This window comes from Scyliorhinus torazame, chromosome 10 (assembly GCF_047496885.1).
Source record: "Scyliorhinus torazame isolate Kashiwa2021f chromosome 10, sScyTor2.1, whole genome shotgun sequence".
NCBI lineage: Eukaryota > Metazoa > Chordata > Chondrichthyes > Carcharhiniformes > Scyliorhinidae > Scyliorhinus > Scyliorhinus torazame.
The window spans coordinates 101,648,973-101,666,386 of record NC_092716.1 but is presented as its reverse complement, the minus strand read 5'-3'; the positions used below and the strand labels follow the sequence as shown (position 1 = coordinate 101,666,386).

The following is a 17,414-nucleotide window of genomic DNA, read 5'->3' as shown; positions in this document are numbered from 1 at the left end:
GGTAAGTGCGGCCTCTATGGGGCATTCTTGACCGAGGCCAGAAAAAGCTGCGTCCCGTTTGAGAGCAGGGTCGTTCTCAGCGTTGCAGGCGCTGAGAAACACCCCACTATATGCGCCCAAAACGGGACTCTTTTTGGAGCATTAAATCGCACCCTGTGTGTTTGTTCATGTCTGTCTCTTCTGTGACTGCTTTGATATTTGTAGACATTAACTGGATGTGGGTGACCAGCATTTGCCACTAATCATGAGTTGCCCTCGAGGCGGTGGTGGTGAGCTGTCTCCTTGAAGTCCATATGGTGTAAGTGCATTCACAGTGCTGTTACAAACAGATTCCAGGATTTTGACCCAGCCACAGCAAAGGAAGGACAATATAGTTCCAAGTCAAGATGACATGTGGCTTGGAGGGGAACTTGCTGGTGGTGGTGTCTCCGCAGATCTGCTGCTCTTGTCCTTCCAGTTAGCAGAGGACGAAAGTTTGGAAGGCCCTGCTGAAAAATTAATTATTAACTGGTGAAATCTGAAATTAAACATAAAAATGAATTGGAGGAGCTACTAATTGAAAAACTTGGATATTCTTTTAGGTTGAGAAATTCAGATTCTCGGCTGCCTGTTAAATGAACAGGGTCACCAACGAGGTAACAGTGAGGGCTACTCGGTTGCTAAGTAACTATGAGGCTCCTTGGATACAACTCAGTGGAGGTGATGAGTGAGTAGATGTTCGGCTCAGAACCTGGACACGGCCGTGCATCCAGATGCAAAAAAAGGAGGTACATGAGTACGAGGGGCCAGGGGCACCGACACCTCCGTGGCGGGTTAGCCTGGCCGCCCGGAAAACAGGCCTGTATCGGCCTGACCTGCCCTCCCTACGCCGCATGCAAATGGACGATGAAGCGAGAAAGCTGCCGGGCGATCACTGCCGGAACACAACCACGTGCAGCACAGGTAACAGAGGCTGGAGCCGGTGAGAAAGGCAGGACAGCCCAGAGAGAGAGAGAGAGGAGGATCTGGAAAAGGAGGAAAGAAGGAAGGTACACAAGGGAGAGGAGGGGAGAAGGAAAAGGAGAGTAGAAGGGGAGAAGGAGGGGAAGCTCAAGTAGCGTTGCCAACCCTCCAGGATTAACCTGCAGTCTCCACAGAGTTTTACAGCACAAAAAGAGGCCCTTCGGCCCATCCTGTGGGCACCAGTCATTAAGCACCTATCTATTCTAATCCCATTTTCCAGCACTTGGTCAGAACCTTGTATGCTGTAGTGTTTAAAGTGCTCCTCTAAATGCTTCTTAAAAGTTCCGAGGGATCCTGCCACCCTTTCAGGCAGTGATTCCCAGATTTCCATCATCCTCTTGGTGAAAGGTTTTCCTCAAATCCCCTCTAAATCTCCTGACCCTTACCTTAAATCTATGCCCCTTGGTTCTTGACCCCTGATTGATTGATTCATGAATATTTATTGTCACATGTACCGAAGTACAGTGAAAAGTATTTTTCTGCGGCCAAGGCAACGTGCACAGTACGTACAAAGTAGACAAAAGAATAATCGACAGAGTACATTGACAAATGGTACATCAACAAACAGTGATTGGTTACAGTGCAGAACACAGGCCAAACAAAGCAATACATGAGCAAGAGCGCAAGAGCAGCATAGGGCATCGTGAATAGTGGTCTTACAGGGAACATGTAGCCATCTGGGATGGCCACTTCCAACTAGGTGCAGAGGAACTCGCAAAGACTGGTGGGTAAAATGGACAAGCCAAGACTCAGGCAGGCTCAGAGCCTGAAATGCATATTTGCCAGCAAAAGTCCAGACGGTATCGAAACTCCGTCCAATTAGCATTGTAATAGGGCCGATTAGCATTTGATGGCCCATCTTCACCAAAACAAAGGACTGGTACTCAAGCAACCGGGTCAGTCCCAGACACTTCGGCACCACTCCCTGTTCAAGGGAAACACAAACAACGGAGCCAGTGACCGCTTGGGCACGCCCAGCCATCCATATCCCCGCCCATGTATTGGCTAAGGAATCGAACGGAGTGATCAGGGATCACCCAATTAGTAAGGTCCAAATCGAAGGTCCGCCCAAAAGAGTGCGAAAACCCCCTGAATATAAAAAGAGTTTGCCATATGTTCGCTCTCTTTTGGCCTTGGTACCCCGGTCACGGCCATCGTCAATCGCAGCAACACCAGGAGCGAGTCCAAGTTCAACGCCCACTACCAGACGGATGAGCCCAGCTGAGCAGCAGTTACTCCTTCGAACCCGAGAGATTCAGAATTGAACAGCGGACACTGTTTTCTGACCTAAGCCGGGTGCTTGAAGTTAACTACAGGTTGTCTTAGTTGATAGGTGTAGTTAACTAGTAGTGTTTATGTTGCATGACTAATTGTGTGTAAATAAAGTACCCTTGACTTTGCACTGACAACTGGTGTTTGGCTCTTTGATCGCTAGCAGGTTGAAACTTGTGGTGGTATCATTCGATACCTGCCGACTCTAAGCATTTGGACATAGACAATATAGAAAGAAGGCAAATTCACTGATTGCCATAATTGGAACAGAGCCCAGAAAAGACAGAGTAGAAAAGAAGCGGCAACAGTTATTGGCGACATCTGATGGGACTCGACCCAGAAGTGACTGTGTCACTCCGAGAGAACCCAGAAAAGCATTTGAATTAGAATCCAAATTGGCAAAGTAAAAAAAAACACAAGCGATACCAGTATCGATCAACCCTCCAGAATTCGGAAGTGTGTAATTTGCATGCGTACTAACAAAGGGAGATAAGATAAACTCAATAGATTTTGTTGCGTGAAACTTTCGGGAGTTGCGTAAACCGGAAAATAGCTTATGCCATACCCGAGTTTGCACCACCGCTTTATTCCCCTTGTTCCAAATTCCCGGTAAGAGACAGAAGCATTTGTAGGTATGGCCATGAAGGCAATGGAATGCCTTATGCATCCACAAGAGCCCGTGGTCGCAGCGACCAATAGATCAGAACAGTGTCCCGTATGGGAAGAGGAAATTAGAAGATACCTAAAGGGGGAAAGATGGCCCATATGGTCTGAGGTTTGCGCAAATGAAGAGACAGGTCCTGGCAGCATAGGACAGACTTGGTGGGACAGCCTGACCGAGATCCATAAAAGAGTTTGACTAAGGTTCGTAAGCCGATGGCAATCGTGTCCTGTCTGGCACAATTGCGAGGCACAGAGGAGGTCGTGAGGACGCTCCGCAAGCAGCTAGAGGAGAAGGAGAAAAGTAGGGAGGGAGATTTAAGTGAATGCGAGAAGTTAAATGTACAGCTCCGGGAGCAGTTTTCAGTGAAGGACAAGGAAATGGATGATTTCAAGAGGGCATATCAATCTTGTCTCGCCCACCTTAGCAGCTTCCAAATCCAATATGATAAGGCCTACCAGGACACACAACGTGCTGTATTGGTGAGAGAAGAGACAGAGAATCAGGTACAACAGCGAAAGAAACAGTGCGAGGACCTAAAAGCAGCCCTCCGAGCGCTCCACAGTTCCACCACGGAAAAGAGGCAGAGTTCGGTGGGCCATGCCAAATGCAGGCAGCAAATTGCAAGGTTGCAATCCCTGCTATCAGTTCAAAATGGGTTTAGAGACACCTTTGCTCCACAGCTAGACCAGGAAGAAGGCCCAGATTGGCAGGAACTCAGTGAAACGGCCCAACGGTACGTAAGCGAGACCGAAAATCAAAATAGAGCCCCCCCGGCCCCGAAAAGGAAAGCACCCGCACCACCGACTGCACAGGCAGCCCCAACCCAATGAACCCCATCACCACACAGCGCAGGGTTACCACGGAAGGCCAACCCGATTTCATGTACACCACCCCATTATCGATCACCCAGTTACAAGATGCCCACGAGAAGATAGATACTTTCCACCCCACATCAGTCCCCCATCACTTTTTCGAGTTAGTAAAACAACAAACCCTCATGAATGGTTTAGACAAGCTGGAACAGGTTAAGCTCATAGTTATGTGCTTAGATACCTCAGTTAGTTCAGCTCTCCCTGACCCACAAAATGTAGGAGGCGGTAGCCTCCAAGAAATGAAAACAGCCATTTTTGACGCCATAGGATATAACAGGGGAGATCCGGTCGACGGACTCAACCGGTGCAGGCAGAAAAAGGGAGAGCATCCAACAGCGTTTGCTGGATGCCTTTGGATCCATTTTATTGCTGTATTCAGTGAGTTAGCCCACGCCTATTTATCAGCAGACAATACGGCCAAATGGACCCGCACGTTAGTATCCCATGCCACAGAGGCAGGACAGAAGGCATGTGCCATTTACGACCCCTCAGACCCAGCACACAATGAAGTGTGGGTTCTGAAACGATTGTCCAGAGCTTGGGAACAGTCTGTACAGGAAAAGACAGAGCATGAGAGAGTAGATGCCACAATGAATCCAGTAAGGGCACACCAAGACCCCGCATGGGACAATGAAGGCAGAGGTACAGAGCAACACCCCAAGACACAGGAATGCTAAAATTGCAGACAGAAAGGACATTACGCCCGAGAATATCAAGCCCCCCCCCGAAGCAGCAAAGGAATCAGCACCCAAACGCCCCCCCCCCCAGGAACAATACCCGACCCATTCACAGCATTAGCGCCCGACCAGATAATTCGGCCACGAGTGACACCGATTGACGGTGTTTGGGCTCCCCAACTTGGGTCTGCGATACCCTTTGGGATAGGTCCGGAAGACCGGTAGTCGCAGGCACAGTCCGGGGACACCCGGTAGAGTTCCTTTGGGCCACAGGAGGGTCCCGAACCACGTTGAACTCCTCCATCATGTTCCAGAAAGAGATATGGCCCACTACAGATACCATTACCCTTAGTGGCTTTACAGGTGACCTCCAACAGGGACACATCACAGCCCCTGTGGGCGTACAGCTCGGTAATATTAGGACAAAACATTTGGTTGTTTTAGTAGACTTGCCCCAGGCAGCAGAACACATCCTAGGTATCGATTTCATGAGTACACAATACCTTTCATTCGACCCAGTTAACCGATGCATATGGAAAATGGCTAGAGCAGCGTGAGCCCCCGCCTCGCTCATAGTAGGAGACTATGCTCATAGAATCAACCCAGTAGAAGAGTACTGGTTTGATCCACAAATCATTACCACAGACAAAGCGGTTAGAGAGGTCTTGAAATGACATAAGACAGCATTTACCCAGCACAAGCACGACCGCGGCAAAATCCCAGGTGTAGTAAATATTACAGGTCCCGATCCCAAGCCCCAGAAACAGTACGGCTTCCCCCAGCAAGCTGAGGGAGAGATAGCCAAGGTAATTCAAAGTTTATTAAATCAAGGCGTGATTTGACCCGTTGCATCGACAAATAATGCCCCGATTTGGCCAGTAAGAAAATCTGATGTCTCATGGCGACTCACCATCAACTACAGAGAATTAAACAAAGTGATCCCCCTAGCAGCCCCCACCATTGCCACAAGTCCCGAGACCATGTTGAGACAGGGACTCCAGTTGAAATTTTTTTTCGGTATTAGACATCAGTAATGGCTTTTGGTCCATACCACTGGACAAAGCATGCAAGTATAAATTTGCGTTTACCTTCCAGGGGCAGCAGTACACGTGATCGTGCCTTCCACAAATCTCCTTCCATTATCCACAGACAATTGGCAAACGGATTATCTAAATTTTCTCGCCCTGAATGCCTTGTTCAGTATGTGGATGACTTGCTCCTACAGACTGACACCAAGGAAGAGCACATCTCGCTTCTTTCTGAATTATTAGAACTCCTTACAACGATTGGATGCAAAATTAACCCCGAGAAAGCCCAAATCCTTCAGGAAAAGGTCACTTATTTAGGTACGGTCATCACGCATGAGAAGCGTGAAATAGAACTCAAACAAATTGATTCCATTGTAAATTTGCCCTTGCCCCAAAACGTTACAGCACTCCGGTCATTTTTAGGACTGGTAGGATACTGTTGGAACCATATAGATGGATTCGCCACAAAAGCAGCCAAACTTTCCAACCTACTAAAGAAACAGGCCCCATGGAAATGGCTTCCACAGCACACGGATACCGTGGATTCATTGAAACGCGCCCTGAGCACAGCCCCCGCTTTGCAGGCCCCAAATCCCCACTCCCCGTATGCGATAGAGGTAGCGACCACAGATCGCACGATTGTCTGGGACCTGTAGCCTATGCCTCACGAGTCTTAGATCCGATCAAACAAGGATTTTAGGCCTGCGAGAGGCGCCTATTCGCAGTTTTCTGGGCGGTACTGTACTTCTCGTACATAACCGGACTCAACCCAGTAACCATTTTGACCGAGCACACCCCGACACAATTTTTATTGGACGGCAGACTAAAAGATGGCACAGTAAGCCAAATTCGAGCAGCGCGATGGACCCTACTCCTACAGGGATGTGACATCACAGCAAAACGGACAAAAACGCACACGTTTCTGGCCGATAATTTGCATTATACAGGAACTCCACATGAGTGCAAGATCATAGCCCCAACGCACAGTACAGACCCCTTTGTTCCCAAGTCGGTACCAGGAAAGACAGGTATCGTACCCCAGCCCACAGACAAAACACTGAGAATTTATGTAGATGACTCCTCCACAGTCCTTGAGGGAAAAAGGATAACAGGCTGTGGTATTTATGTAGAGGACGCGCAGGGACACGCTTTAGAAGAGATAGCTTTAAAGTTGCCTGGACACTTAGGTTCGCAGGCAGCTGAGTTAGCGGCCATTGCTTACATTGTCCAGCACCCCGATTCATTCCCGACCCCTGCAGACATATATTCAGACAGTTTGTACGTCTGCAACAGCCTAAAGGAATTCCTACCCCTGTGGGAATCGAGAGGATTTATTTCCGCCGACGGAAAACCTCTACCCTCAGCGCCATTGGTCAAACATATCCTCCAGACAGCTAAAGGCAGGAAATATGGCATCGTCAAAGTAAGAAGTCACCATCGCTCCTCCCCACCCGGTAATGTGAAAGCTGATGCCCTAGCGAAGGCAGGCTCACGACATGGCCACTTTTGGCAACCCCCCGAGAGTGCCCCAGTACACGCAGTTCAGGTCTCACAGACCAACATCCAAGACCTAGCCCAGGCACAAAAGGAAGACAAAGCATTAAAGGAGATTTTAAAAGGAAACTTCCCTGCTCCCTATGAAAAGTTGAGAAATTCTTTGACGGACCATGAGGGAATCGTTTTAAAAGATGGCATTTATGTAGACCCCACCCAGGACAGGAATGAGATAATTTGTAAGTTCCATGATGGACATGGACACCAAGGGATTGAATCCACCCTTGCCCACCTCAGACCCCTCTGTTGGTGGCCTGATATGAAAACAGACGTGTCCCACTACGTTGAAAACTATTTAATTTGTGCTCAAAACAACCCCGATAGGTATGAGAAAAAAGCCCAACTATGACACACCCACCCTGTAATTGGCCCGTGGACAAACCTTCAATTGGATTATATTGGCCCCCTCCCCCCTGCAGAAATGGATACAAGTATGTGTTAGTGGTGATAGACACATTTACGAAATGGGTCGAAGCGTTCCCATCGAGAACAAACACAGCCAAGGCCACTGCAAAGATCTTAACAGAACTGATTTTTACGAGATGTGGACTCCCCCACAGTATTGAGTCGGACCAAGGTTCCCACTTTACAGGAAGGGTCATGAAAAATTTAATGATGAGATTTGGGATTAAACAAAAGTTCCACATTGCCTATCACCCGCAGTCCAGCGGCATTGTGGAGCGCATGAATCGGACGCTAAAGGTCACACTTCGGAAAATGGTGCAGCAGCACAACACAACATGGGACACAGTGCTCCCATTCGCACTGATGTTTATTAGGAACACAGTGTCGAGCTCAACAGGATATACCCCCCATACCCTCATGACCAGATGATCCATGAAGGGTACTGAAAACTTATTCGGACTTGATTTGGCCAACCCTGCAGTCACCGCCCTGACCCATGAGAAAGCAGTCCAGCACATGGTAGAGAATATTAAAGCAGCACAGCTCGTTGCAGCTGTTCGACTAGGCTCTAAACGAAAGCAGAGAAAGCCCTGCTTTGATAAGACAGTACACCCGACGGAGTATACAGTCGGACAGCAGGTAATGATCACCTTATACAACCCTAGCTCATTCCTCTCCCCTAAATTTGCAGGACCCTATTCAATCTCGGACAAAATAAGCCCCTCGGTTTACAAAATCACGTTTCCAAACGGAAAATCAGGATGGTTCCATGTAAATCAGCTTAAGGTTTATGGACCTCAGTGCAGCCACTCGCACCACCTCTCATTGGTGATGGCAGACAATGAGGACCCGCGCCCACTGACAACCCGAGTTCCCCCTCCCCCAGCAGCAGCAGCGTGTCCACAGACACGGCCTTGACCACGCCCCAGAATCAAATTTCACCCTGACGCTTGATTCGGCTGCTAGCGACAGCGACAGCACTACTGAAGCCCCTGAGAGACCCAAACAAAGATCCCACGAACCAGGCCCCAGTCACTACAGGCCCAGAGACCCCGACCATGATACGCTCAGCCTCTTTGAAACTATTTATTTGTCAACTCTGTAACCTGACCCGCCACCCGACGATAGCGACCGCCATCTTGCAACCTCCTTACGGACTATGAAGCACTGGCACCGTGACAATTCCTGTTGCTTGATGAGGAATGACGAAATGGACCCCACATCGGCACACACCACGTTAGCACGCAAACTCCATGGAAGAGTTTGGCACCCGGGAGATGGTGACAACTCCGAGTCTGACTCCCACCATGGTAACCCCTTTGCAAATCTTTTTGAAATGGAATCTTGAGGTGTCCAGATGATGAGAGTCAGGAACCGATGGAGATTTACGGTGTCCTGGACCCTGATGGAGCCTGCCTGCTTTTCTTTCTTTAGTTTGTTATTTTTAAATGTTGAATGTTTGTTCTTTGTGCGACTATTTGTGTCGATCTCACCAAATTTCTTGACACAGTTTATTCTTTCGACTTCACACCAAATTTTTTGATGCAGCTTATAATTACTCGTCTGACTCCACATGGCAGTTAGTGAAACAAGTTTGTCTGGAACCCATATAGTTGCAAAGTCTTACCACTCTTGGAAGGTCACTCAGGCAGTGGAGTAACGGCACTGATCCCCGCCCTGCCTGGGGACCCCCCATACATTTGGTCAGCCAAGCTCGGGTAGTGGAGCAACGGCACTGGTCACCGCCCTACCAGGGGATCCCACCCATTCTTGCCCTGCCATGGATCATACGCACCACCCCATTCGGATACTTGTTTTCGAAACTCTTTTCCTGTTTTTTTTTCTCGTCCTGTAGTTTAAAGAATGCTTTTCGCCACAACTTTTCGGCTTCGATTGCTTTTCCCCCACATACTATTTACATGTCAGAAACACTTGGTTGGAAAAACAAGTTTGCAGAGGACGGAGAAATTGTCCGCCCACTCAGCCTATTGACCACAGGCTGCGAGAGTGCTGGCGCTGTGACACAGAATTTTTTCGGATGTCTTGTCTCCGCAAATGGTTGTTTGAAAAAAAAATATGAGGGAGTCACATGTAGTGACGATTATAATGTGAAAATTGACGTTAAGGAGACACAGACGGACATACGCGATGTTAAACAACACAATTATAACAGATACTATGCTTGTTCCCTTAGAAAGATACAAAGACACTCAACGGCGAAGGAAAACCCAAATAAGCTGATGACGACCCTGATGATTGGCATCATGATCGTCGCTGGAACAGTCCAGTTGCACGGGTTACCCACTTCTACCCCCTCACCACACAGGCCCCAAACACAACCACTCAACACAACACCCCCAGACCGGATACTATACTACGCTCACACCCAGCCACCGATACCCCCACATGGTGTGAGAACCTCGTCAAGTGGTATTCACTGTCCTACACAGTGGAAACCTTACTAGTGATAACCATATTGTACAGTGTCATTCAGACAATTAGATTGCGGAAATGGAGAAGGAGAGCCTCCCGCCCTCCAGTATACACATTTAGAGCCCCTTTCCTCGGACTCCAGCAAACCCCACACTCTTTCTGAACCTTCCCATTTTAATAAATTCCGCGGTTGTTGTTTTGTTAATAAAGTTTATTTTTTGTGTATGAATGTTAGCGATAAGAAGAAATGTGATGCTGCTATCGGATTTTTTTTTATTGTAAGATAAGTTCTTTGATTGTAAATAGCAGCGCGAGTGTAGTCTGGTTAGAGACAGTTAGAGGTTCCCCTTTTACTGAATGTTAAATGGCCCCCGCAGAAATTCATAGACATGTGATGTTTAGGGAAAATTAGGTAAATGTTTTTGGACCCATAGGACAGAGTAGAGTATAACCTGTCCTTGTTAAGGGTACCCAGCATCTCAAGAGAACAAAGAAGACCCAGTATTGTGATCCTTCATGCTTCGAGTTGAGGATCAAGAAGACGGAGTGTAGCCATCTGGGATGGCCATTTCCAACTAGGTGCAGAGGAACTCGCAAAGACTGGTGGGTAAAATGGACAAGCCAAGACTCAGGCAGGCTCAGAGCCTGAAATGCATATTTGCCAGCAAAAGTCCAGACGGTATCGAAACTCCGTCCAATTAGCATTGTAATAGGGCCGATTAGCATTTGATGGCCCATCTTCACCAAAACAAAGGGCTGGTACTCAAGCAACCGGGTCAGTCCCAGACACTTCGGCACCACTCCCTGTTCAAGGGAAACGCAAACAATGGAGCCAGTTACCGCTTGGGCACGCCCAGCCATCCATATCCCCGCCCACTTATTGGCTAAGGAATCGAACGGAGTGATCAGGGATCACCCAATTAGTAAGGTCCAAATCGAAGGACCTCCCAAAAGAGTGTGAAATCCCCCTGAATATAAAAAGAAGAGTTCGCCATATGTTCGCTCTCTTTTGGCCTTGGTAACTCGGTCACGGCCATCGCCAATCGCAGCAACACCAGGAGCAAGTCCAAGTTCAACGCCCACTACCAGACGGATGAGCCTAGCTGAGCAGCAGTTACTCCTTCGAACCCGAGAGATCTAGAATTGAACAGCGGCCACTGTTTTCTGACCTAAGCCGGGTGCCCGAAGTTAACTACAGGTTGTCTTAGTTGATAGGTGTAGTTAACTAGTAGTGTTTATGTTGCATGACTAATTGTGTGTAAATAAAGTACCCTTGACCTTGAACTAACTAACAGGTGTTTGGCTCTTTGATCGATAGTCGGTTGAAACTTGTGGTGGTATCATTCGATACCTGGCAACTCTATGCATTCGGACATAGACAATATAGAAAGAAGGCAAATTCACTCATTACCATAATTGGAACAGAGCCCAGAAAAGACAAAGTAGAAAAGAAGCGGCATCAAACAGATCAGTCCGAGGGAGAGTCGTTGAGGAGTCTAGTAGCTGTGGGGCAGAAGCTGTTCCTATCTCTGGAATTGTGGGCCTTCAGACTTCTGTATCTTCCACCTTACGGAAAAATCTGGAAGAGGGCAAAGCCTGGGTGGGAGGGGTCTCTGACAATGCTGTCTACCTTCCTGAGGCAGCGGGAAACATAAGGGAAACGCTTCTTCCCATCTATCATATCAATGTCCCAGAATTTTGTACAACTTGACATGTCCCCCCTCAGCTTTCTCTATTCGAAGGAAAACAACCCCAGCCTTGGCAGCCTCTTCTTTTCATAGCTGAAACGCTCCAGCCAAGGCAACATACTAGTGAATCTCTTCTGCACCCTCCCTTGTGCAATCATATCCTTCCTGTAGTGTGGCGATCAGAACGACACACAAACTGTGGCCTAATGATCATTTTATACAGCTCCATCATAACCTCCATGGCTCTTATTATCTGCCTTGGCTAATAAAGGAAAGTATCTCATATGCCTTCTTAACCACCTTATCTAACTCTCCAGGCGTTACATAAGGTGCACTCAGGGCACTTCTCTGTGCAATCCTAGAGAGAAATCATAGAGATTTTTTTTAAAGATTGTGTTTTTTGTTATATTCTTTGAACATTTCTCTGCACCAGATATAAAATTATTGACAATACGAGGATGGATGTGTTGGCTGACAAATGGCTGGAGTGTGGGGAATGTCATGTGATGAAACCTCCAGGAATACATTTAATCACAGTTGGCAACCCTGGAAAGCTGAGAAGGAGAAAGATGGGAAAGAGGAAAGGTGGGATGGAGAAGAGAGGAAGCAGTGTAATTGGGGAGGTTGATGGAGAGAGGGACAAACATCTAGAGGCTTAGAGACTGGAGAAGGAGAAGATAGCATCCTCAGCAGGGCAAAGTAGAGATGGCAAAAGAGGGAGCCAGGGGCTTTGTGAGAACGCAATGAGGAGATACCTCAGGAAACGGGGGGGAATGCGAGTAAGAGGAGGAAGGATCAAAGAAGAGTCATATTGGACTTAGAAAATTAACTCTGGTTCTCTCTCCACAGATGCTGCCAGAGTTTTTCTACCATTTTCTGTTTTTCAAGCCCAAACAGATAGGACTGTGCTTTAAAGGATACTGTATGCGCGGCTGTTGCAGAGTAGCTGCATTGAGCAGAAGTTGTGATCATAATATATGTGATCAGCCTCAAGGGCTGTTGGTGTAGAAAACAGAGATTCGTATCTAATCTGTGCGTACTTGCCTCAGAAAAACCTTGCACTGGCAACAGATGCCAGAAGTGGAAGGGAATTCACACTCTTCAAAAAGCAAAAGTTGCCCATAAATACAGTTCTGTTTTTCAAATGTCTAGAAGACATAAAACAGGCTTCCGTAAAATAATATGACCAAATATGAAGGACGTCAGATATTTAAAGGGCAATCTTATGAGCCTGTAGTCCTGGGCAAAGCCCTTCCCCAAGTGCAGGCGAAGGAGAGTCCACAGCTGTTAGGAATTTAAGATGTGGAGCTGCCGGTGTTGGACTGGGGTGAGCACAGTAAGAAGTCTTACAACACCAGGTTAAAGTCCAACAGGTTTGTTTCAAATCACTAGCTTTCGGAGCACTTGAAACAAACCTGTTGGACTTTAACCTGGTGTTGTAGGAATTTAAGAGATCAGATGGTTACAATGTGCAAAGTACCCTGTGAGCAAAATGTCAATTGCCTGAACATTATATACATGTTAAGATTTAGCTTGATGAAACTTAAGCCAAAATATAGAAAACAGCAGCAAACTTACTCTGCTCCCCCAAGAGTAAAATGACTACCCAAGATGACAGATAAAACATCAGTATAATGTTAATAGATGGTGTTTGTGGGTGTCCATCGATGCAGAATGGAAGTACAACTCAGGAGACTGTAAAAACATACCGAAGCCCCAAGATGTGACACCATCTCACTGTGGTTTAAATTGGCACAGAGTGGGGTGTAACTGAAGCTTAATTCACTCCCTTCACTGTGCCTGCCTCAGTGCAGGTAGCTCTCACGTAAAAAGATGCCACAGGACTAACTGAACTGTTAGTGGATCCTTTGTTCCTCTTAATATGCTTTGTAGATGTTGAAGATTGTCTGGGACCAAGCATTCTGAGTTTTGATTTTGGCACAGCATTAATATTTCTATTTTTGTTTTTTGTTTAGATGATTTCACAAATACTTCCTTTACCCTATTTGACCATCCTAAACAAAACCATGCAGCACTGGTGAGTGATTTTAATTTTGAATCCATGTTGAGCAGAAGTAAGTTAGTAGCAGTTAATCATGAAGAATAAAGGGCGGGATTCTCTGATCCTGAGGCTAGGTGTTGACGCCGTCGTAAACGCTGTTGCGTTTTACGACGGCGTCACCAGGCCCCCAGGAGTAGCGATCCAGCGCCCCACAGGGGGCCAGCATGGCACTGGAGCAACTCACGCAGCTCCAGCTGCCGATACCAGTGACAAACGGGAAGCGGGTCTGCGCATGCACACTGCGACCGGCGCAAACTCATGCATGCGCGCTAGTTGCCTTCTCTGCGCTGGCCCCGACGCAACATGGCGTAGAGCTACAGGTGTCCAGTGCGGAGTAAAAGAAGCCCCCACCAGGAGAGGCTGGCCCGCCGATCGATAGGCCCCGATCGCAGGCCAGGCCACATTGGAGGCTGCCCCCGGGGTTGGACCCCTCCCTCCCCCACCAGGCCGTCCTCCGCAGGATGGACGCCGAGGTCCCGCCGGGTAGGACCACATGTGAACGTAGAGTGGCCCCCGACCAGCGGCGTACCAACCACGCCGGCGCCAATGGCGCCGATTCCCCGGTGACCGGAGAATCGGCGGACCGGCATCGCGTGAATCACACCCCCTCCCAGCGATTCTCCGACCCAGCCCGGGATCAGAGAATCCTGCCCAAAGACTTTACAGAGTGTATGTCCAGTTCAGGTCACTACACTTTAGTAAGGATGTGAGGATTCTGATAGAGTGCAGAAGATTACTGTCATGAAGCACACTGATGTTATCTGCGAGGGTATCCCAATTTGGAACAGCTCATGGGGGTGTATATTTTTGTTTTGTTTTGATGTGAGAGGACAAGTGAAACTCCAGGGAGAATAAACAGTCCAGTCATTGTGTAACAATTATTAAAAACTATTTATTAAAGTAAAGACAAATGCACAAGAACAGGACTACTCTCCTCTAATGCAATTAAGGTGTATGAATTACTAAACACACACACAGTTTATATAGAACTTACCACTTGTTCCAAATACAATTCTGATACCTGAATTCCGTAAGACTCCCCCATAGCCAGCTTATAGTTACCACACAATACATGGATGATACTCAAGTCTGGGAAACATCTTTTCCTGCTCCAGTGAAGATGTTTAAAACTGCCGTCACAAAAGCTTTATACACTGCCTTGGCTTTAAAACTTAGATTTATTTCATGTAAACTTGACCTCTAGGCTGCTAGCTGGAAAACTAGCTTTCAAGTTTGGTGGCTGGAAACTGGCTTGTCAGCTTTGTGAGACTGCTTGATTTTAACTGCCTTCTTGGCTTCTCAGTGTTGGGTCATTATACCTTTGTTCCTCTTTGATTATGCCTTCTGTATATTTGGCTGTCTGCCGCTATCAACTTCCTTGACTATACATTAACATGTATACCTCATGGATGCTCCCAATCGTTTATAATCTGTTTCTCCTCATAAGCTATTCACAGGGATGGCATGGTGGCACAGTGGTTAGCACAACTGCCTCACAGCGCCAGGGCCCCGCGTTCAATTCCCGCCTTGGGTCACTGTCTGTGTGGAGTTTTTACGTTCTCCCCGTGTCTGCGTGGGTTTCCTCCGGGTGCTCTATTTTCCTCCCACAGTTCAAAGATATGCAGGTTAGGTGGATTGGCTATGCTAAATTACCCCCTTAGTATTCAAAAGGTTATGTGGGGTTATTGGGTTACGGGGATATGGTGGGTTGTGGGCCTGGTGGGGTGTTCCTTGAGTAGGTTGGTGCAGACTCGATGGGCCGAATGGCCTCCTGCACTGTTGTGATTCTATGATGCTACACCTGATTATTATCTAATTGGCTTTCTTGTTATTGGAAGAGACGGGCCTTTTGAATATTGTCTGCTGCTGTCTCTAGGCAGATTTCTACCTGTTGCTGGCCATCCCGCATCCTATTACATTTTGTTCACTTTATTTTACTGCTACTGCTGTGCAGTTTCATTATAATACTAACAGAATTGTTCCAGGGATGAGAGATATTGGGTGCAAGGTTAGGTTGGAGAAGTTGGGATTGTCCTGGAAACAGATGGAGCAAAGGGGATCGAGGGGAGATTTGATTCCGTGTACAAGATTATGATAGGTTTAAACATGGTGGAGATAAGGAAAAGCTGTTTCCATTAGCTGATGATACATGGACTAGAGATGCAGATTTCAGGTTTGGGAAAGATATGCGGGAGGGATGTGAGAAAGAACACAGCAAGTGATAATGACCTGGAACTCTCTGCCTATGAGGGTGATGGAAACAGAGACAATGAAAAATTTCAAAAGGAAATTAGATTGGCACTTGAGAGAAATAAATTCATAGCGTTACACGGGATCGAGTAGGGAATGGAACTGACTGGATTGCTGAATACAGAACTGGTATAGACTCGTTGGACAAATAGGATTGCTCTACTAAGAACCACATCGACTTGATGGGCTGAATGACCTCGTTCTGTGCTGTGATAACTCTATCTGTTACAAACCTACTCTATCCCCCATAACACTATGAATTCATTTCTCTCAAGTGTCAATTCAATTTCCTTTTGAAATTGTTCCTGGTCTCTGTTTCCACCACCTTTCACGACCTCAGGATATTCCAAAGCACTTTAGCAAATGGAGTGCTGTTGTAATATGGGAAAAGCAGCAGCTCATTTGTGCACAGCACAGTCCAAAAAGCAGCAACGTGATAATGACAACAGAATATCTTTTAATGGGATTTGTTGAATGATATGTCTAGTTGGGGGGGGGGATATGTCTAGATGGGGGGGGGGGGGGGTGGCGGCACGGTACCACAGTGGTTAGCACTGGTGCCTCACTGCACCAGAGACCTGGGTTTGGGTGGTGCTCGGTTTCCTCCCACAGTCCAAAGATGTGCAGGTTAGGTGGACTGACGACGCTAAATTGCCCCTTAGTGTCGAACGGTTAGGTGGGCTTACGGGGATACGGCAGGGGAGTGGGCCCAGGTTAGGGTGCTCTTTTGGAGGATCAGTGAAAACTTGATGGGCCAAATGGCCTCCTTCTGCCCTGTAGGGGATCCCTATAATATTTTATGATCTACCAGCCAGGGCACTGCAGCCAGCTTCCCTGCTCTCCTTCAGAATAGTGCTGTGGAATCTTTAGATATTCATTTGAGGGGAGGCATGGTTATTCGAAAGGTGGTACCTCCAACAGTGTGGTGCACTCCTTCAGTCGTGTTGTGGTGAGACTAACCCCCCCCCCCCACCTCTCTCCCCTCCCCCCCCCCCCCCCCCCCCCCGCCCCCCGGCAACACTGCTTACACTGAGCCATGGCTGGCACTAGTGAGAATACGAGTGAGAGCTCCATGCGCTTCACTCATAGTACTCACTTATAGGGGCACTTTGATGGAGATCTGAGAGAGAGATGCCCATCCACCCATCATTCTCATTCAGGGAAGCAATCAGGCAGCAGTTGCTACAATGGGAGTGTTATGGGCCAGGGTTTAGAGAACCCCAAAGTGTATCATGGAGTTCACCTGACCCACAATTTTTAATAGATTGTGGTATGGGGAGCACACGGCCCACTCTACAGGTGTGGTACAGCAGAAATCGAAAAGTATTTTTTAAAGCAAAACAATGTTTATTCTATGAATTCAAGTTAACCTTTTTAAAACATACCGTGAACATCTTAGCAACCATTAATTCAAATACAACCCCCAAAGAATACAACACTAAGTAATCCTTAATAACTTCCCAAACAACATCCAGAAGACCTTTTAACAGAAGCACATCAGGTTTAC

The 17,414-nt window shown here is 47.4% G+C and overlaps 1 protein-coding gene across 1 annotated transcript in view; it reads left to right on the top strand.

Annotated features, from left to right (window-relative positions):
- Positions 1-754: 754 nt before the first annotated feature.
- LOC140384848 (sperm microtubule inner protein 8-like) overlaps positions 755-17,414 on the top strand; it is a 32,214-nt gene continuing 15,554 nt past the window's right edge. Inside the window, exons 1-2 of the mRNA XM_072466801.1 lie at positions 755-942; positions 13,572-13,633. Coding sequence (XP_072322902.1) covers positions 873-942; positions 13,572-13,633 — 132 coding nt within the window. The 5' untranslated portion in view covers positions 755-872. The remainder of the gene's footprint in view (positions 943-13,571; positions 13,634-17,414) is intronic.